The sequence below is a fragment of the Uloborus diversus genome, chromosome 4 (assembly GCF_026930045.1).
Source record: "Uloborus diversus isolate 005 chromosome 4, Udiv.v.3.1, whole genome shotgun sequence".
NCBI classification, from domain to species: Eukaryota; Metazoa; Arthropoda; class Arachnida; order Araneae; family Uloboridae; genus Uloborus; species Uloborus diversus.
Genome location: NC_072734.1, coordinates 156382728 through 156405774, shown reverse-complemented (window position 1 = coordinate 156405774; position 23047 = coordinate 156382728). Strand labels below are relative to the sequence as shown.

Here is a 23047-nt window from a genome sequence, read left to right as displayed (position 1 = left end):
AACACAGTTTCAATTTTGGAAGAGCCAGAAGTCGGGGGGGGGGGGGGGCTAAATCTGGTGATTATGGTGGATGTGGACATACGGGCAGTGGTGTTCTCATAGGGTATAATACTCCATATGTGCCGTATACTCTCAAATATCTTTTAGACACATAGTGTATATCCTCAAGCTCCAAAAATGTTCATATTATGACACATTATGTATATGACTGTATGCACATATTATGCATAGTGGATTACTGGAAGAATACCCTCAGAAAAATTAATGGGAACATCACTGCATATAGGAACACTTTCTACGGCCAAAAACTTGCGAAACACCATCTTCCTTTGGGTCATCACTCAAAAGTCTGGGAATTTTGACCTCACTTGTCTCATTTGCAACTCATGAGTTAAAATACTTTGAACAGAACCGCATCAGATGTTAAGGTTTTCCGGTATTTCTTATATAGTCATTCATCTATTTGATTGAATTTTTTTTTTCACTTTTTGCCCATTTCTTCTCTTTTTGAGGTCACTGGATGTCCCGCATGCTGCTCCTCTTCAACAGTCTCATTTCCGTTTTTAAATCGGTCATACCACTTGTACACAATCTTCAGAGTTACTACATTATTGCCGTGCACCAGTTTTAACATTTTGTGAGCGCTTTTGCAACTAAAAACAAAACTTAATGTTAATGCGTTGTTTGAAATCCATATTGCTCAACAGATATGATAAACTCAACCTTACGCTAGCGGCTCTGGCAGCTGACTGACAACTTCAAACGTGTTACAACTTGTCCCTACTAGTCTCAAATGATCACGCTACAGGAAAAATCGCAGCATATGGATGTACCTTCAGCAGTTGCTGCTATAGAAATTCATTCACCATATTTTCTGATCACAGCTCAAAATCATATAATCATAAAGATTTTTAAACTTCTATAAAATTAAAATTAAAAAACGACACACAATTGCTTTTTTAATCACTAAATTATACAGAAAATTACAAATATTTAACAAATTTACCTATGCTCAATCATTCTCTGACAAACTTTAGCCATTGTTCCTAATGTTTCTGTAGTATTTTCAATGGGTAAATCTTTATTTTCTGATACAAATCGCATTGTTGCATCGCTAAGAACTTTCAGCATGGGAGTTGCATGAGCATAGAACAGAGACATTTTATTTGCTAATTCATTCGGCACTTCTAATTCTTCATCTATGGGCTCCTAAAACACAATAAAGTTAAACATATGAGTTTTTAAAAAAATGATTCAAATAAAGAAAAGAACGTTAATTTCTACATTTCTACACAACACTTTCAATTTTCCTTTTTAAAAATTTAAATCATAAAGCAGATTTTTTTTAAAAAAAAAAAGACTTTTTACAGTTAAAATTGAAAAAATAAAAAATTATACCTGGGTGATTCCACCATCTTAAGTGGGACAAATGGACGAAATTTTTACATACATTTTTACAAATTGTTTAAGGAGAAGAGTCAAAAATTTGTTAATCAAATGCTGCTTTACTTACATGCTTTACCAAGCATAAAACGCTTTCTAATATCTTTTTTTGATTGCTATTTTTTTTTAAAGTTTATCTGTTATATGCAGAACATACTTTTCAACACCAGTTTTCAATTTCTGAATTCCAACAAAATATAAGTCGAATTTATAGTTGCAATTTTTTTAAACATTGTGACTTAACTTTTTGACAAATTCTTTTTTAATGTTAGTTTTAAAAAGAAACAAATAGTATGTCATTCTATAGAAAATCAGATATTTTGTCCTGCATGTAATAGCTTTATATGTTATTTACAAGCAATAGTTTAAAAATGTAATAAACAGGTTTCCCCAAAGAAATTTCACATACATGTGTGATCTCTTAAGAAAAAGTTTGTTTATTACATTTAGAAATGAAGCATAGAGCTGTTTTCTGTGAAATGGCCCATCTGCAGTTGAATCAGATGAATCAACATGTGGCTAACTCAACTCACATTTTTTTATGGTAATGCTATGTGTGTTCAGAAAATTAGATAAATTGTCATGTGTTGACTGAAACACACTAACCTTGACTACTATATACATTCTTCTACCTTAATTTTTCCTTAAAAATTATCACGGGGTTTGCAATTTAACATTTGCTACCACTGCTGAATAATAAGTGATACTTGAGAATAAATAGAAACATTCTAAGGTTTTTTTTCCCTTTTCAGTTACAAACAGGGGCGGAGGGCGGGAACAGAAATTAACGTTGCGAGGGGGGAGGGGGATGTATAATAGTCATTGAGATAAAAGGCGCAATTTCAAGAACTATCACTAACAAAAACAAAAACATATTCCACTATAAATATGGATGTTATTCTCAGACATTAGTCATTCGCCCTGAATAAAATTTTATCAGTTCCACAATGCTACAAGTTAGAAATAAATTCCCGTTCCTTGAATCTATTTTTTCATATCAACTGATGTATTTGACTGTACTCGGGTTTTCAACGCAACATTTCAATCCGAAGAAAGGAGCAAGTAATAAAAACTACCTAATAACATAACATAAAATCAAGTTACATGATATAAAGTGGAAACAATAGATCGCAGTCCGACGGAAAAGGTATTTCTACTTCTTTCATTCGATTTAAAACTGCTCAGGGTTTGAATTTTTTAATGCAGTAATGAAAATAATTCAGATCAATATCATTAAGTACAATAATGACACCTTGAGAACAAAAATTAACATTACACAAAAACGGTGAACTGTGCACTGGAAAATTGTTAAAAGCCATTTTATAACTGCCGAGCACAGACCAGGCATTAAAAAAAAAAAAGGTTCAAAAGGTTCGCGTACATTCAAGGAGGATATGATAAAAATTCTAATTTTATCAACCCAGTATGTTGAAGGGAAACATGTTAGGAAATATTTTTTTATCATTTCATTGAACAAAAGAACCTTTCAGTAATTCATGCATTAGAGACGTACCGAGTAGCACTTTGGTCGAGTATCGAGTTCCAAGTTCCAATTATGTTTTAAGAAGAACCACCGACACACACGTGACGAATTTTGAACTCAGTGGTCAGTGGAAGAGTAGTATATACCTCCATGTCCACACACACACACAAATAATAGTTTTAAAAACAAAATTCCAGCCGAAATTTAATTGCGCATTATTGAAAAGATTTGTTTCTGTCAATAATTTTGACAAATAAGTTATTTTTTGAATTAAAAATAAACAAATACATAAAAGGTAGTGTTAATCAAGTTGGAATTAAAACAAATTATATCAATCCATACTTCTAGTCCGCCAAACGTAAATAATGTTTAAAAGCAAGTGAAACAACGTTAACACACTCTCAGAAATGGACTTTCATATTCGACGAAATTTTCTTCGTTTCTGACGAAATCGCTTCCAGGGATATGCTCCGAGCGAACATTTCGTCAAATTGAGGAAACTGCTTTCGTCTCTGGTTTGAAGATGCGAATTTCGTCAAATGTAACGAAATATTTCTTCATTCTAGTTTCGTCAAATCGACAATCATTTTCGTAGTTTTGAGAGTATTAGTTTCGTCAAATTAATTTCGTCATATTTGAGTATGTTAATTTCGTAATTTTTTGAGTTTATTTTTTATTTTAATTTTTCTTTTTTGAGCTGATTAGTTTTCTTTCTTTTTTTTTTGACAATACTGACGAACCTCGTTAATTCGAACACGCTTAAAAAGAATTACTTCTAAAACGGACTTTTTTGTATTCTCTGTCCCATTGTTTTTGTTTTTCGAATAAGACGAATTCTGTTAAGAATAATCGATTTTAATGATCCATTAAAGTTCGTTTTAACGAGGTTCGACTGTATCTTATAAGATTTAGTCAAATCTTCACTTCAGAATCTTACCACCATAATTTCCCACTTTGATGCGCATAGTCACACTCACAGGCCCGTCATTTACGGGGGGGTTGACATTCCCCCCCCCCTGATTTTTGAACATTTATTCTTTACGTACGAAAGGCCGTGGTTTTAGTTGGTTCTCTATAAAAATTTTGAAGAGTGTACACCTTTTTCCACAATTGGAAAAAAAAATCGAAATGACTGGCCTGCACTCCCCCTCTCCGCCTAAAGCAAAAGGCAAGTATTTGTTGAAAAAAGAGACACATAAAAGATGTTAAAAAAATTTTTATTAATGTAAAAATACAAGCAGACAATTTCTTTAAAATGTAAAAATAATTACTGCAAACTCAAGTTAAATAACAATGAAATGATGTCTGGGAATTAGGGCTTTACGATGCAGCGATGCATCGTAAAGCCCTAAAATTAAAATTGGAACGGTTTGGTTCTTTTTTTGGCGTTCCAAAAACCACCTACGTTCCTACTCGGGTGCCCAAGTACCTCCCTGCCGTGTGTGTGTGTAACGGAAACAAACTGTTGATTATATATAACTAGCGACGATTATTCATGATTTTCAATAGACTTGGTAAATATGATACATTATGTAATGTTTATCAAATTTACTAGTTTATTCACATAATTTCCTATTCGTGGATAATGCAATAAATTAGGATTATTTGTGGAGTAATGAGATCTTAATTGCAAAAACTGAACATTTTCAAGCAACACCAGAAAACTCAATCTTCTAAAAAAAGAAAAATGTCTCGGTTGCAATTAAAATTTCTAATAATATTTCAATTAAAAAACTGAAATGTGCCTTTTTTTTGTACATTACTTTCATTTCTTGCCGTGGAAAATGTATATTAGATAATAGTTTTAATTCTATAAAAAAAAAGTTTATATTATTAACTATTTAATGTTTACCTAAACAAAACGGAACTTCAAATTTAATTACATATTTAGAATTCTATATAATGTCAAAGTCTTGAAAATTAAAGATCTGAAAGTAAATGCATAACACACAAAGCCTCGATATCAAAAAGCAAACCAAGCCAATATTCTAAAGAAAAACATTTTCTTGTAAGATAACCTATTCAGACTCATTCTGCTGTGACTTTCCGAATTATTAGCAACTTTTTTACTAAACTTCATTTTCAAAGGCATCGTTGTGTGTGATATATCTGATCCTTCTAGAAAGAGACGATTATTTTTAATTAATATTGCTAGTTCAGGAACATTGTCAAGCAAAATATTTTTTCTATACAAACTGACCTGGTTTTTAGAAAAGCTATGGACTTTTATTGTATTCACCACTACGAGTCCAGAAATATATTTGATAAATATTAAATAGTAGTCATACCCACACGGCTTTGCTTGTAGTAGAAAATTAAAAGGTCTTATGGTTCGCCTGTATAATTACAAAAAATGTATGGTGAATTTTTCGCCTATTGGCTTACCATATTACGGTTCCACGTTATGATAACTTGGTAATTTACTCGTCCGTCGTATGATAATTTTGCTCGGGAAAGTATTCTTAAAATTGGAGTAGAAAAAGAACAAAATCGAATTTTCGAAAAATTGCTTCAAGGTGCACACCCCACGCTACAAACTAACTTTGTGCCAAATTTCCTGAAAATCGGCAGAACGGTCAAGGCACTATGCGCGTCACGGGAACCGGACATAACGTCCAGATCCATAACGTCCACGGACATAACGTCCATGACCAAAACGTCCAACGGACAAAACATCCGAGGGACAAAACGTCCGACGGACATAACGTCACAGAGATCCAGACAACCAGACATCCTCCAGACATCCAGACAGACTTCAGCTTTATTATAACAAAGACTGTTTCCCAACTTTAGTGGCAATGGGGTTGATTCCAAAATTAAAAGTTTTTTTTTTCCTGAAAGAGCATGCTTAAAAACATTCGCAACTCCAATAAACTATAGGGGGCGCTGCAATCACTGTCTAATAGTGGATGTAAAAGGTAGAACAAACAGATGCCGTAACTTATAACCTGCTTTGACGGTGAATGACAGTAATTTTTGATCGTGTTTGTGGGAAGCTTTCATTTCTATTCTTCTGAAATTACATTACACAACAAACTGTCTGAAGCCTGTAATTTACCCAAAGAAAACACGTGGCATGGAATGTTTTACCTTTTTCTTTAATATTGTTAATCACCGCAAGGTAGCGTATTCGAGCTCTGGAGTTGCAAATAGAATCTGACCATTCTTTAAATAATTTGACTAAGTTTAATAATTTAAAAAATTTATTTTAATCGGTACGCTTTTATTATGTACGCTTCTGCCGATGACATCACAAATGATGAAAGACCATTCACTGTTGCCATTCGTAGAGCGTAATATTTAATTCGCATCTTTACTCAAGTGTAATGGCAACGATATGGTTGATAGCAAACGTAGAGCGCAATATTTAATTCGCTTCTTGAATACAATAACGTGAAAACGCAATACACAGATGCGCCTAAGTACATCATTTGTGACGTCATAAAGACCACGTCTTATTTTCAAAATCGGACATGTTAAAAAATAAGCATCTGGAAATGAAAGTTTTTTTCTCGCTTCATGCTTTTTTTTTTTTTTTTTGCTTATTCTATCAATTTCAATGACTAAAAATAGTACTTCTGACTGAAGGAAACAACCCCATTTTGAATAATCTCTGAGGAATATGTATAATCGCCAGATTAATCTCATTCTACTGCACATACACTCAGGAGTGGGAAATTTCATGATTTACTCGCCACTTTTCCCCTAATGTGGCTAGTGTATTTTAAGTGAATTCGTTTATATTTTTGCAAATTTCACATCGAGATATAAATCGCAATCACTGTACTTGGCTATATATTTTTTAAATTAATAATTTAATAAAGAAATACATAAATAAAAATGGCATTTCGAATTTTTTTCCCATTATAAGATGCGGTAATTTTCACTGATTTTTCAAACAAAATAACTTCTACATTTAAACGGGGGGTACTTATATTAAAACAGCATTGAAAAATATATCACCTAAATAATTTCAAAAACTTATCGAATAGAACTCGAAAGAAGAAAAAAACTTCTTTTTAGAACGAGTTTCGTCGATGTCACAGAAATACAAGACCAACACACAAAACGACAAAGAATGAATGGTCATTAGTAGGGATTCAGTAATTTATTGCCTGCCATTGAGGCAAAGCGGAGGAGCGGAGAAGCAGAAGACAAGACCCCAAGACCCTGAAGACCCTGGGGGAGAAGAGAAAGTGGCCCCTCAAAGTGGGAGGAAATGGGTGTGGTCTGGTGAAAGGCGTGTTTTTCGCAGTTTTTCACATTTTTTCGAAAACAAGGCTTTACTCCGTGGAGAATATCAATAGAACAAATTGTCTCAGAAACAAACTCAAAATATGTTTTTAAAGAGAAATGTTCAATCTTTTGCGCTCCTTTTTCAGTTTTTCCATATCATTTTTCAAACGTGTTAAAATAGTCGTTTAAAGTTTTAAAATGCTATTAAAAAAATTTCAAAATAATTACAGAAAAAATAAAAAAGCGCATATCTAGTTCTGTGTCATAGCCATCGTTTAAAACAAACCGCATGAAAATATTCCAGTAATTTCTCGTGTTATGCTTTGCACAGGTAGCAGATTTTCCCGTAGAGAAAGCATTAGCGTCGAAATCCAAGATGGACGGTATAGAAGAGCCTTAAGCGTATTCAGTTGGCAAAAACTTTAGATTATGGAGAGCACAAAAAATACACTTCTTCAAGAGTGGGGAGTTTGATTACAATTTTCAAAAAGAAAAAATTAATACCAGATTTACCACAACATCATACTATTTCACACTTTTCTGAGAATTGACTGTAGGTTGAAACAACAGCATGCTCTTGACAATAAATGTTTATAAAAATAACACATAATGACTACAAATATTTTAATGTTGATGCTTACTTGATTTGCTAACCTCAGACGACTAACTGTTCTCCTATAGTAACTAAAATCATTCTGTATGGCTGGATTTGTCATCTGAAAATAAACAATGAATGAAAAACAAATTAACAATGTTGATGTGGAACAGAAAGGAGATAGGAAAGTAACAAAATCCAGATGCGTCCAAAATTGAAGGGGGAGGGGGGGGGGGGGGAATCTGCAGAGATTAAACAAAATAATAAAAAAAACCACAACCATGCATGTTAGAAATTGTATTGAAGTGGGGTGAAAAAAAAAGCATGCTTTTTCAATAAGGGGAGGGGGGGGGTTTAAAAAGACAGTTTTAGTTTCCGATTATTTTTTAAACTCCTATTATTAAACCAACAAACATAGTATTTTTCAAAACCAGTGTTACAAATAAGCAGCCATTAGATTGGTCAAATTTTTTGATTGAAAATTTGATTTGAAGCCAAGGTTCAGAAACCTAGGAATCAAAGAACCTGCACAGATAAAAGGGAATTAATTTACTCTGTATTTAATTCAAAGCATCAAACTAGAATATATACAATGAATGTTCTAATAAACTGGTGCTGAAACATTCATAAAGAGAACAATAACTTACCTTTTAACAAAATATTTGAAAAGTCAAATAAAAGTGTTAATAAAAATGTAACAATAACTGAACTATAAAAATATATATGCAACATATGTAATAGAAGAAAAGAGTTTGTTGAAATATTAAAATTATTTAGACAAACATGAAATAGCTTTAAATTATCATATATTCTAAATAATGGTTACATCTAAAACAATTCATAGAAATTATTTGAAGTTAGAACAATGCATACCTTTAGATCATCAAATTTCAAAACAAAGTCTAGAATTTCAGCAAATTGTTTGACTAGAGCTTGTTGGGTATGTAAATGCTGAGCAGGGGGTAGAGGCCCCGAACACAGTTCCCACAAGATTCGAGGAACCACTTCATCTGCTCCAAAAGTAAAAATGAAGTTCTTTTAAAAAGTTCAAAAGTAATATTAACAGGCAATTAATTATTAAAAATACAATTCAGAAAAACTGAAACACTCAAAAGTATTTGAATAAATTTTTCTTAAAGACATTTTTAAAATTTCTCAGTTGAAATTCTCATAATTTAAAAATAAAAAGTTTGCAATCTACATTTCAAATGTTTAATAATATGCTCATTGAATTTCAAAGACATGTTCAAGTAAGATACTCCTGACATGCTGCCCAATAAAAAATAAAAAGGATTTTCTAACAATCAGAAATAAGTATCAGACATTGGAATATGGCAATAGTGCTGAAATATTTAAAGGCAAAACAATTTTAGTGGAAATTAATATATGTAAAAATTAAGTTAAAAACTGTGTTAGTAAAGCACCAAATTTGCAAATATTTCATACATGTGTTTCAGGACCGAAGATGAGTATACAAATATTTGCAAATTTTGTACTTAATTGACATTATTTTTATCATTTTATTTTTACTACAAAAACATTTTTCATTTCTTAGACATACATGTATCAAAAAATTTTAATTAATCAAATTTTTTGAAGAATTTTTTTTTCAATTTTTTTTAATGCTACTAAAAGAAAATTAAAGGAGATTAAGTTTCAAAAGTTATTTGTAAATAAATAAATAAATGATTTTGCGCATTAAACTAAAATCTTCCTTCAAACCTTTAAAATGTTCTGTAAAATTTTATTCCACTGTGCTCAACTGCAAAATATTCACATTTTGCCTTTCTCTGACAAGCAAAAGAATGGCTGTTTATCAATATTATCAATAAAATTATTTACATCATAAAAAAAAATCAGCTCAGTAATTTCATGATTTATTTTACAAATAAAACAAAGAAACATTCATTAAATCTACTTTAGGCACTTCTTTTTCTTTCTTTCAAAACTATTTTCAACCATTTTATGTCAATATTCTTATTTTTTTTTAAATATTATGTTCAATCTATCTACTTATTTCATTTTATTTAATCTTATTAATTATTTTTATATTTTTATTTAGTTTATTAATTCTTTTTGAAAAAAAAAAGGAATTGGTATAAACATATCTAAAAAATGTATCTCATCTTTTACTCAAGAACGAATACTATTAAGGTTTCATAATGAATTGCGAATGTCATTGATTTTAATGAATTTCTATGAAATGGTGCAGGGAGGAAGGGGCCATCCCTGATGTTTACTAGGGGTGCTAGACCTAGACCTCAAAGGTAAGCTATTGGCCATCAGTATCTTTTTAGCACCAATGAAAAAGATTTCCTGTACTTCAAAACATTCATTATTTTTGAACTCAACTTCATTTATGCTTCATTCTGAACAATATGTTTCCTTGCATTGTAAATTTTAAGATCAAAACAATTATCTTCAACAGGGTTACTTTTGAAAATGTTTAGTTCAAAAACAGATTATTAAACTTTTTAAATACATACCAATTTGCTGAGAAAATTCATAAAACCTTTTTAACTTTGAGACTAAAGGGAGAACTGCTTCCCATGCTCTTGTTTGATACAGTTCATTTCGAGGATTAGTAATAGCCTAAATTAAATGAAATATTGAAAGTTAAACATTATGAACACAATCAAAAAAAAAAAAAAGGCTTACAGAACGGCAGTAAAATGTAGTGCAGTTTAAAAGGATCATAACATTGAAATGTAGCCACCTATGAGGCCACAGAAAAAAAAATGGTTTGCCGAATGTGTAATAACATGCATTCATAAGCTATGAATAGTTAAATTAAAGAGTATTTCCCCTGTTGGGCCACAACTACTATTATGTCACCACTGTCCCACCTTCGTAGGCAGTTTCAGGTGACAATAATTACCTAGTGGTTTAAAAAGCTTTTAGCACACTTGGATTTATTTGGTTACATCATTTTTAATTCTTTTCTTGAATTTCAAATACTAATAAGTTAAGAACATTGATCATAACATTTAAGATTTAAAGATATTTAGTTATACCTAAAGTTATTAGTTGTTTTATTAGTTACATGATACAATTTTCAAACAAATAAGAAAAAACTTTTAGCAGTTAATTACTAATCTTAATGAGAAATTGAAACTGTCTAATCAATAGTTTTTAAGTTGTATAAAATATTTAGTGCTCAAAAATAGTTTTCATTTACAGAGTAGAGCAAATAAACACAGTAAATTTTTAACTGCATTTTTAGCACTGTGAAATTCTTTCATTGTAAATTTAACAACATGGTTTTAATTTTTTTTTATTCTTTGAATAATTTCAAACCTTTGTATAATTGTTTTAACTAAGTTATGGTTCAAATGAATTTTTATTTTCATATTTGGATTTTGATTGATCTTTATTTAAAAAAAAGCAGTCGTAAAGCAAATCAGTGAAAACTTGGAAGGTCTGACCAGCATTTATAGTGAAACTGATTTAATTTGTAAGCATTATGCATCAAGTCCATCGATAGTTAACATTTTATCAGTTAAATCAAAATTTCTCAAATTTACACTTAAAGATAAAAGAAATACCCTGCAACTCCTCGAAATAAAACAAAAGTTGCTCAGTAGGTTGCAGTTATTTGATAGAAAATGGTATCCAGGTATACATTGTGATTGACTCATAAATTCGACTGTCCTTATTTTTTTTTACAATCTTAAATAATTTCTAGAGCAGTATTTAAAAATATTTTCTAATGCCTTTAGATGCTGAAAGACAGTGTACAAGAACATAGATTGTATTGGGTGTATAGATTGCATAGATATGCTTGGGTTTATCATTAGATCTATTTCAAACAAATCGAAGAAGGTTCTTCTGTCATTATATAGGAGTTTAGTAAGACCTCATTTGGAGTATGCTGTTCAGTTTTGGTTTCCTTATCTCAGGAAAGATATTTCTGTGTTGGAAAGGGTTCAAAGAAGGGTCATTAGACTAGTAAGGGGACTTTCAGATTTAGACTATGATAAGACTTAATAGGTTAATATGTATAGCCTGGAGCAAAGAAGGGCCAGAGGGGACATGATTCAGTTGTTTAAATTTATCAAAGTGAAAGATGTTAATGGGTTAAATTTTCTCACAGAAAGCAAGACAAGGGGACATTGGAGGTTTTAAGCTATTCAAAACTCAGGCTAACCTGGAAATTAGGAAAATTTACTTCTTTGGTAGGGTCGTGGGCACTTGGAACAGCTTACCGGAAAAGGTGGTAATGAGAAAGGGGGTGGATAGCTTTAAGAGGGCCATTCATCTTCATTGGGGGCTTATAAACTGACTAGGACCAGCCTAGCTGGGCCAAGAGCCTGTTGCTGGTCGTCACATTTGTAATTGTATTGAGCTTTTTTACATTGTTCATGGATTTCAAAAGGGAAACTATTGCTTAAGATAATGTGCACTACAAAACGTTTCCTCCTGCACCATAAATATGAGCTTTATTGTCTTTATTTTATTCACAAGATATATATATTGGTCATAAGATAAACAGTGCCGAATTTACCGTTTCTACACCCTACACCGCAGACAATTCAGGGGAAATAAACAAGATATATTCTGAAATTTGAAGATGATATATATATATATATATATATATATATATATATATATATATATATATATATATATATATATATATATATATATATATATATATATATATATATATGTATCATATTAAAGATTATTATGACTTGAAACAGAAAAAGGAATTTTAAAACTTTTTCTCAGTTGAGTTTATTCTCATTTTTGTCCCCGTATCCAAAAATTGAATTTAAATTAACAAGTATTTTTACTTAAAAATATTACGTGTATTTTTTTAATGTTGTACTACTTAAGGCAATATAAAAACATAAGTGATGCAACAATGTCTGTACTGTAAAAGAAAAATTTATTGTGAAAATGAAAATAAAATCATTCAAAATTCTATTCAAAATCTTTTTTTTTTTACAGAATTAAAAAAAAAATTATGAAATAATTATTTAATAATATTATGTGTGTATTTTTAAAATGGTGTACAACTTAAGGCAATATAAAAACATAAGTGATGCAATAATATTTGTACTGTAAAAAAGTAAAATTTATTGTGAAAATAGAAATAAATTCATTCAAAATTCTAATCATAATCTTTTTTTTCTACAGAATTTTAAATTTTTTTATGAAATATTATGTTAAATTGTGTATCCTGCTTTCCCCTTAATTCTTATTTAACATAATAAAAGGTTAGAAACATCTTTCAGAGTTTTTGAAGTATTAAGGCAAGGGAGCAGTATATATATTTTCCCTTGCAATTTAAATTTTAAACTGTCATTAAGTTTTTTTTTTTTTTTTTTTGCTAATGATCAAATTGTGTCCTTAAATGTTTTGTCTTTACATAAAAGTCAACAGCTATCAATTAGTTTCAAGGTGAATTTTTCCTACTTGTCACAGGCAAAAGTTGGCGTCTTGAGAAAATCACCCATATATCAAGCTCAGAAAAAAAGACAGACAAAAAAAAAAGAAAAGAAAAAAGCTATCAACAGAAAAGAAAAATCATATCATTACAAAATGAACATTCCCCCAAAAGTGAGGCAATTTATTTTGTTTGAACAAAAGAAAATGAATGCATATTGAAATATGGAATAAATTAAAAGGATTTAATAAAATGGGAAGGGTTAATGGCAAAGGATCGAGTTCCAAGTCGTCAGGCACTCAGAAGTTTTAAAAGTTTTAAAAATTATTTTTCTTGACATAGATTAAAGGCTAGTCAAGTTGCCTGACAAAAAGTAGTATGCATTTAAAGACAGCTGAATTACAAATGAAACAAATAATTGAAAATAATAGCCTTCCTTTGCATTGACTACTAATGAAGACAAAGGGTGAAATAACTAAATTCAGTACAAATTTTCAATTTCAAAATGTATACACCAGTTTCAGGATTAATAGGTTCAAAAAACAAAGAATGAAACTAAGCAAAGAATATCAATTAATAGAATTACTTCTCTAATTTCATTCACAGCTCCTTTATAAGTCTGGAGTTCCTGTAAAACATCTTTAGAATATTGCAAAACTTCATCAACTATTTCATATGTTTCTCTTTCCATTTCAGTAGGTTGAGCATCTAAATAAAAAAAATTACAATATGAAAAAAAAAGATACATAAACAAGTAAAAGTTAGAATTATTTAATGCATGCAGCAGAAAATAAATGGTATTAATAATGTGTGATAAGCAAAAGTGAAAATACAAAGTTTTGATGTAACGCGAAGAAAAAAAATATTATAACTTCCCTCTCCTTTTTTTAAATACTTTTTAAAAAGATATAAGCAAAATAAACTTTTGCTAACTTACATTTTACACACATAAGGTAAACACACCAGTAGTGGCCAGTGCTTCAGTACTGTCCACTTCACAGTTTATATTTGAAAATATAGGAATTATAGAATATTATTTTATTAGAAGAATTTTTATAGAATATTATTATTATAGAATATTATTTTTCAAATAGAAAACCATTTAAGTGGCCCTTATTTAAGCACTGGCCATTACTGGTGTGTATATCTTACATGTAATAAACACATTAAACATTGATTAATGTATCAATATGTACCACACAACTGCTAGTAAATAATACCCCTTGTGTGGGCGGGTGTTGTGCCTTTGTCAGCTAACCTAAATTCAGTTTTTGACAATGATTTCAAAACCAGGGGTGCCCACCTGGGCGGGAAGGGGGGGGGGGGTCAAGGCGCAGCTTACACTATTGAAATTTTTAGGGTGGCGATTTGAGGGGTAGTTTTCTCTTGGGGGAAGGGGCTTTGTAGCATTAGAGGGTGGGCCTTGCTCTTGAGGGGATGGACACTAGGGTGGAACGAAAATGACCTTAAATTTTTTTTTCAATTTTTTTGGTTTGCCGTAGGGGGAAAAAGTTGTCATTTAAGTTTAAAAAGAAGCAGAAGAAATTTCATTGCTTTACTACAACATCTTTAGGTGCCGCAACGAACTTAAAGTTTGATAATAACCGAAATTTCCATTTAACAATGAAATTCCTTTTTATGCTTTCCTACTGTACATAACGGCACAAAATATGACAGTAAATACATTTTTAAGTATTACATTAGGAAAACAAATACTAATTACGAAATACATTTTTAAAAAAAATCATAATCTTTACTAATAATAAAGCTGAAAGTTTGTCTGGAGATCTATATCTCTGTCTGGATCTCTGTGACGTGCATATCACCTAGACTTTTCGACCGATTTTCATGAAATTTGGCACAAAGTTAGTTTGTAGCATGGGGGATGTACACCTTGAAGCGATTTTTCGAAAATTCGATTTTGTTCTTTTTCTATTCCAATTTTAATCACATTTACCCGAGCAAAATTATAAGATGTGCGAGTAAATTACCAAGTTGTCATAACGCGGAACCGTAACATGGGCAAGCCGATTGGCGAGAAATTCTTCTTACATTATTTGTAAATATACAAGCAAACCAAAAGACCTTTTAATTTTTCTACAACGGGCAAAGCCGTGCGGGTATCACTAGTATACTATAAAAGACATTAACAATTCCATTTTTACCATTTAAAGTATTCTTAATGATTGTAAATAAATGGTTAAGCCTGTATGATGTTTGTGTCTACTTCTTTGACACATTAAAGTGTTTTTTTTTTTTTTTTTGTACCAAATAACTCTTTCTTCCAAATAACTCTTGAGTCAATTTTTCTTCTCCTGCGACTGAACCATACTTTTTAAGAGTTGCTTAGGGGTTACAAGTTTCACTTTGAGGGATTCACTAGACAAATGTTTTACCAAGGGGGGTTCGGTTATTTCACTTTCACCCCACGAGATCAAATCGTTGTAATCTTTGGCAGCAAAAATTATTTGTTGAACTTTAAACTTCTTAACCCCGCCTCTACTTTGTGTTCTTGCATTCAGCACACGTCGTAATCCAAGTTCTCCTACATTTCTATGCTCTTTGCATAACATAGCCAAATGGAGATTTTCTGTTGCATCAAAATACCCATTTCTTTATATAACCCGGTCTATAATGTTCTTAAAATTATGAGAGAGATATTGTGAATGTAAGATAAGTTCAAATAAATGTTTAGAGCCGTAAGTACGAGAAGGTTTTAACTTGATCTTAAACCACACAGAAGCATACGCTTTACCCACTTGATCCGTACAAGAAATGGATCCTTTCTTGAAAATGTATGAATGAATAAAATGATTACTATTAATATATTTCAGTGTTATTATTTGTTTCAAACAATTTTAGCGAAATGCCACGCCCATATAAAGGAAACTATACTTTACTACACTTTAACAATGTACTGAGTCAGAGTCTTGAGATTTTCAGTCGGATTTTTAGTTGCCACGTACAATGGAAATATACGGTTTGCAAATGTAAGTCATCTGGAGTGGGGAAGTTTTCCCAGGTTCCTTGAAGATAAATCTAGTGAGCAAGTCCCACTTGATATAGTGACACACATATCCAATACGTATTTGTGATCGGTACTTATGTCCTGTATGTTCTCAAAAAGAACGTTATTTTCAATAGGTAAGGAAGTAACCACAAGAAGATTATAGAACAGGTTTCCAGCTGTTGACCTATTTTGTCTTTAAATTCGTTTAATTCTTTTGTTTTACCATCTAAGAATCCATTAGGTTTCTATTCTGTTGCCTCAAAGATGCTCTTGACCAAATGTAATCTATTCTGGAAACTAAAAAGTCACATATTTCACTTACAGAAAGATCTTTTCCAGCCGCACTTTTTAGGCCGTGTCTAATAAAACAGCATAATTTCATTACATCTTCGTAAGTAGGTAGTAAAATTTCATTGAAATCGCTAAAGATTCCAAAAATAGGACATTCTGACGTTTGTCTCGTCTGCACTTGTTTAGACTGAGCCATTGCAAATCACGACAATGAAGTATCTTACCAACTAACGAAATTTTACGTTACTCACTAACTCAACTCGAAATTGACACCCGATCTGAGCTTGGCCCCACTCACACAAATCACTGCTGACCAGCCCCGCCCCATTTAAACATCCGCTGCTGCAATGACTCAAGGTCCAAGATGCCAGTGCATTCAGCAAAAAGTGTGTTTTTGCGAAACTTACTTCGTTCTTGCGGTACCTCAAGACACAATCCGAACAACAAAAAAAGAGTTATTTTGCGACCTGTTGAGCATAAAAATTGCTTTTTGACAGCATTTGAAGCATAAAGATAAATTTGAAATTTTTTTTAAAAAAAATTTAAAATGTAGCAAAAATTGCAATTTTGCAAAACTTTATGCTCTTTGCCGCACCTCAAGACGTGCTTCAATATTTTTCATATCTTTTTTACAACTTGTTTGCATGAAAAGGCAACTTTTCCGCACTACGGCAAATTGAAAATCAAAACCTTTTTTTTTCGTTCCACCCTAATGGACACCCCTGTCATAACTGAGTACAACATTTACACAACTTGTATTTCATTCATAACACTAAGATGGGGGAAATCTCAATGCAAGAAAGAATATCAATTCAGTACCTTAACACCACCCTCCTCTCCCACTTTTTTTTTTTTTTTGGTTATAGATTTTGTTTTGTTCTCAACTAAGTAATGAGGTATTACAGAAGAGTAACATAGATGCCAACATGATGAAAATTATATGAGAGTTTGAGTGCAAAAGGGATTTTTTAAGCAAAGGAATTTCTGAAATTGAGCCTGTATAGAATCCTATTATTACGTTTTGAAGTTAAAACAAATCTAAAACTTTCAGGCTTGAAAAAAAAAAGTACAAATAAATAAAAAAATGTATAAGTTTCTTTCCTTCTAGAAGCGATAATAAAAACTTTGTAGGAGGTAAAAATGTAAGAAGTTGAAAGAAAAATCGGTATTATTTTACCGCATTATTTGAGGAATATAAGTTTTAAAAGGAAGTAAAATGAAATACACATGTTTCAAAAAAGATCGGACATTACAATTTTCATACTCGTGTATGAAAAGGTTTCGTTTTTGCAATCGCGATCTTTTTACTGTAGGGATTTTCTTGAAATTCTAATAACTGAAAAAACCCTTTCGGAGGGGAATTTAGTTTTTTAATAAAAATTCTGGAGATATTAACTTTATTGGAATCGAAATTCGGTGTCTCCTGAATGAACTTTCATTTTATTATTTGAATATGTTAAAATCATTTTTATGTGATGATTCATTATTTATACCTTTGATATTTAAGTAACTGAATACCTTCACCTTACTTGAATAAACTTTTAAAGTGATGACTAATTGTATTCCGACTTCTCAAAAAGCATTTTTTTTTTAAAGCAAAAGTGATTTTTTTTTATGATTTTCATCAATTCAGTTTAAAAGCCGAATTTTTCTTCATTTTAAAACTGCAGAAGAGGAAAAACATTCAAGGAATATAGAAAACATTTTTTTCCAAAATTTGATTTTTTATCAACAATTGATTTAGTGAAAGAAAAAAAATTGCCGAAAAACTTACTTTCAAAATCAACAAAAACATCATATTTGGGATTATCATCTCTGGAAAGAAGCCTCAACAAATTTCCCATGTTACAGTTTCAAATCTAAAAAGATAAATAGTTAAGAAATAAGAAAAGAGAAAACATATCACATAAAAGTAATAATATCAATGACCATTTTTTCTATAAAAGTAATGTCAAGTGAGTAAAATTGCGTTCAGATATTAAAAAAAAAAATGTAGCTTTGAACAATAATTTTAATCATGCGCAAAATATTTATTAAATCCAAATGAAAACATTTAAATGGAAGCATTTCTAGGGCTCGGCCGTAAAAATCAAGGTGGGGAAACTTTTCTAGTCGCCAGTGGCGCTTAAAAGCCAGTTTTTAGCCGCTACACTTTTTGTAAACCAAAAAAAAAAAAGTATCTAAACAATAAAGTAGCTGTTAAATCGCTACTAGAACATTCAAATTATGATAAAGGGTGATATTGTTACAAAATTCGTAAATAATAATTATTTTTATGGGTTTAATTTGATGTAATGTTGCTAAACTTGGCATTTATTCCAGTAAGTTTTCTTTAAAATTAATGTAGTTCTTGAGACTTTACCTGTATGTTGACTTTGCCAGCTACGCACTATTTAACATTGCGCTTATAAGATTTGCGAGAAATTGAAGAGATATTGCTAAGTTGGTTTCATTTTTAACTCTAAATTTGGCGAGAAATAGCCAAACGAAGCCAAGCTTGGCGACGTTTTGAACATTAACATGTTTAGCGTATTTAAATGCCCACATCCAATGTTAATAAATGGATATCCCCTGATAATGTTTTGAAGGAAATCAACAGTGGTTTATTGTCTTTATATTGACAACAAAGAATTTTTGATTCCCCCCCCCCTCTGATCCCATTGGGCGTTTTTTCAGAGTTGGCCTTCTTACAGTCGAACTCGCTTATAACGAGCCCTGGTTTTACGAGAACCTGGATTTAGCGAGGAAATCAGTGATACTTGGTTTGTACAATGTTAAATCTATGGGAGCATAACTCATTTTGAAAGAGCAAACCCCGTTTAAAGCGAGCAAAATTTCTATAATTCATCATAGCATTTCTGTTGACTTCCAGCTAAGTTTATTCTTTTTTGGGAAAATTTTCTTTTAACATTTCAATGTCAACTGAAAGTTAATGATAAATCATAATTCCTGAGAACAAGCGATGACAGCACTTTTTTTAAAAACTTATGGAGTAAAGAAGCATTGAAAAATTATATATGTGTGTGTATGTGTATTTCTCAAAAACAATGACACAAGAAACAGAAATTCAGACAGTTCAAAGCAAAAAAACCAACTTCTTTGGAACTGTATAAGGGGCATTCCACGGTATTTTGGACATTATGTAGAGTCCGTATGTAGAGTTTTTTGCCATAACTTTTTAATTTACCGTTTGATTTGCAAATTATTTTAATTTGAGCTAGTGTGTTGGTAGGAAAAGATCAAAATAAAATAACATGCTAATCAAACAGTAAATTAAAAAGTTATGGCAAAAAAGGTCACGTTACGGACTCTACATAAATGTCAAAAATACCTTGGAATGCCCCATAAGGATTAAAAAGAAGAAGAAAAGCGACTATGACGAATATTAATGCTTTTTTTCACAACCTCGTTTTTTTAAGAGCACTCGGTTATAACGAGCAAAACTCGTTGTCCCTTTGCTCTCGTTATAATCAAGTACAACCGTTGAACTCTGTGTTCCCAATAAGGCCAATTCACCCTTCTTTGTCACGCTGTAGACAAACATAATTAAGAACTTAAATTTTCACATCATGGAATGATTTATTTTTTTATTTGTTATGAGTGATTTGATTAATGCACAAAAAGAAGACCAACTGAATCATAAATGAGCGAGATATTAGGAACTGAACTGAACCTAAGTTTGGCCTAATATGGTGTTCTTTACTTACATAATCACTAACGTTTGCTTTTAAAATCTATTTTCGCCTATTTAATTACCAATTAAGAAATTAGTTCACCGAATCTCATTTTAATTTATGTTTTACTCCTAAATTTTCAGGAAATTAATTCAAATTACATTTTTTACTCCAAAACTTTTTTTTATATAATTTTTAAATTGCAAAGAAAAAAAATGAAAAAACGTTTTCAACATGCCATAGTTAATTTGCATTTCTAAAAGGAAGAATTGTTCAAAATGAATAACTTTATCACAGAAATAACGAGCTAATGTGTGGCATCACATGACTTCCTTTTACTCCAATTTAATGTCATTTCCCCATTTTTGGCATTTTTAATGTGATTCAATAGTTTACTCTCTAAATATCACCAACAGTGGCCAAATTGAAACCAGATTGGAAAAAAAAAATCGTTAAATTTGTCGCCAAGTTGGTAACAAAACTTAGCGACCAAAATACTGGCGACATATCGCCAAGTGTCCGCCAAATTATAACACCACTTTAGTCTACATAGAAATTAACAATGATCCCCCCCCCCCACAAAAAAAAGAATCTCCTTTTTCCCCAAAAAAATTTCCCCCTTTAGATACACCCGAATACAACCAAAAGGGGAGGTGCACAACTAGACCCCACTAGGATTTTACGTACCAAATTTCAACTTTCTAGGACATACCGTTCTTGAGTTATGCGACATACATACGCACATACATACGTACATAAAGACGTCACGAGAAAACTCGTTGTAATTAACTCGGGAATCGTCAAAATGGATATTTCGCGTGTCTATACGTTCTTAGGCACTTATCCACGTGTGGTCGAGTCGAAAAAAAGAAACTCAACATTCATTCAGGAGTGAGTAAAATGGAAATTAAGGTCGATTTTTAAGTGAAAATATTTTCGCGAATACATTTTTTTTTTTTTTTTTTGTATAAGGTAGTAAAAACAAATTATTAGAGAAGAGCAAAAAATTTTAGTGCTCTCAGATTAGTGATGGGTAGCTGCGTCCTTTTGGGTGATATCCAACATGTTTCATCAAACGTAAAATTCGAGAAAATTTCTTTTTAATAAAAGTAAGCGAATAAAAAATTAAACTGAATAATGATTCATTGTTTTGTAACTATAACTATACCAAACTATTTTAAAGGAACAAACAATAAAATCTTTCTCCACCTCCGCCCCTTTCGAAAAAAATTCAGAGCGCCAAGTTCCTTCTGTATGATACACATGCAAAATCATCAACTATTAATAAGAGATACATACTATTTTAACATGATTTATCTACAAGTTACCAAAAAAGAAAGAAATTGCAGCTCTTCGCGCCAAAACGCGTTAAGTTATTAATCATCTGTGCATCATGACCGTACTGATAAGAAGCAGACTTTTCTCTGTTCAATATCAAAAGCGATTTCTTTCCGCTTCTCTCTAGCTTAAACAAATATAATACAAGAGAAAACTGCATACATATATAGCGTTGTGCGCTAAAAAAAAAAAGGATGCTCTGTGTTTGGTAAGCCATGTGCGTGAAGCTTTTTCTTTTCTTTTTTTTTTTTTCTGTCAAAAGAAACGAAGCTTTTCAAAAATAGACAAATAAATATACGAATAATAAAAGGTAATAAGCGAAAGCAAAAGGAGAGAAAAGGGTTGAACAGGACTACGGTATATGTGATTGCATTACATATTAATTAAGTATTCATTTTTATGGAAGCACTCTGAATTTTTAAAACACAACTTAAAATTGTTGTTAGTTTTTATCTTTAGTTTTAATTATCAAAATTAATCCGCAGATTGATTAAGAGTTACTCTCTTTTACTTTTTTAATGAAAAACGTTCCCCCCCAAGAGCAATAACGCACCCTCCCCTAAATGCCTCGAGGACACCCAAGAACGGGATCCCCCCCCTCTCAAAAAAGAGAAAAATACCCTTAAACCCCCCCCCCCATAAAAATATTTCAATGGCTCAGTCTGCACCATTCTTGGCACCCCTGTGTTACGATGAATCTCACGGGCCAGAACACACATAAAATTTAAATATATTTATTTTTTCTAAATGATATACGAAAACATAGAAAAGGAAATAAAATTACACAAACTTTATTTTCAAACTTTATCAAACAGCTTTTTCTTAAGTAATGTAGTAACGTTATTAAGAAGAAGCTGTATCGGTTACTGGAAAACTGTATGGAATCCCGGTTTTCTAGCTATTTTCTAGTAGTACCGCAGTTTAAGAGCACTAGAATAAATATTAAGGTAAGTTCCAGAAATATTCCTCTTAAAACAGCTTGTCATGAAGAATATTACAAAAAAAAAAAAAACTACTAACGCAAAAAAAAAAAAAAACGAGCTGATGTGTGCATCACATGACTTCCTTTGACTCCAATTTAATGTCATTTTCTCATTATTGGCAGTTTTAATGTGATTCAATTGTTTACTTTCTAAATATCACCAAGAGTGGCCAAATTGAAAACAGATTTTAAAAAATAAATAAATAAATAAAAAATCACCAAATTTGTCGCCAAGTTGGCGACAAAACTTGGCGACCAAAAGACTGGCGATATATCGCCAAGTGTCCGCCAAGTTATAACACCACTTGAGTTTACATCGAAATTAACAATGATTTACCCCAAAAAGGGGTAAAAGACCCCTTTAGAAACACCCGAATGCAACCAAAAGGGGAGGTGCACAACTAGACCCCACTAGAAGTTTACGTACCAAATTTCAACTTTCTAGGACCAGGGTTGTTTGGTTTAAACCACGTTGGTTTAAACCATGGTTTAAACCAATTGGTTTTAAAAAAAAAAACATGCGGTTTTTTTTAAAAATGTTTTTTGTTTTTTCTTTTTTTAAAGCCAAAAAAAAATCCATTTTACAGGTTTACATTGATTTCC

At 31.4% G+C, this 23047-nt stretch overlaps 1 protein-coding gene across 3 annotated transcripts in view; it reads right to left on the bottom strand.

The window, feature by feature from the left end:
• LOC129219691 (CYFIP-related Rac1 interactor B-like) overlaps positions 1-23047 on the bottom strand; it is a 60483-nt gene that overhangs the window by 5658 nt on the left and 31778 nt on the right. For 2 of the 3 annotated variants that reach the window (XM_054853971.1, XM_054853972.1), the window contains exons 2-7: positions 18225-18309; positions 13736-13857; positions 10244-10349; positions 8631-8770; positions 7804-7878; positions 1007-1209 (exon numbers count right to left, since the gene is read on the bottom strand). In XM_054853971.1, the coding sequence (XP_054709946.1) occupies positions 1007-1209; positions 7804-7878; positions 8631-8770; positions 10244-10349; positions 13736-13857; positions 18225-18294 (716 nt within the window). In that variant the 5' untranslated portion in view covers positions 18295-18309. The remainder of the gene's footprint in view (positions 1-1006; positions 1210-7803; positions 7879-8630; positions 8771-10243; positions 10350-13735; positions 13858-18224; positions 18310-23047) is intronic. The other variant, XM_054853973.1, reaches the window with a different exon arrangement.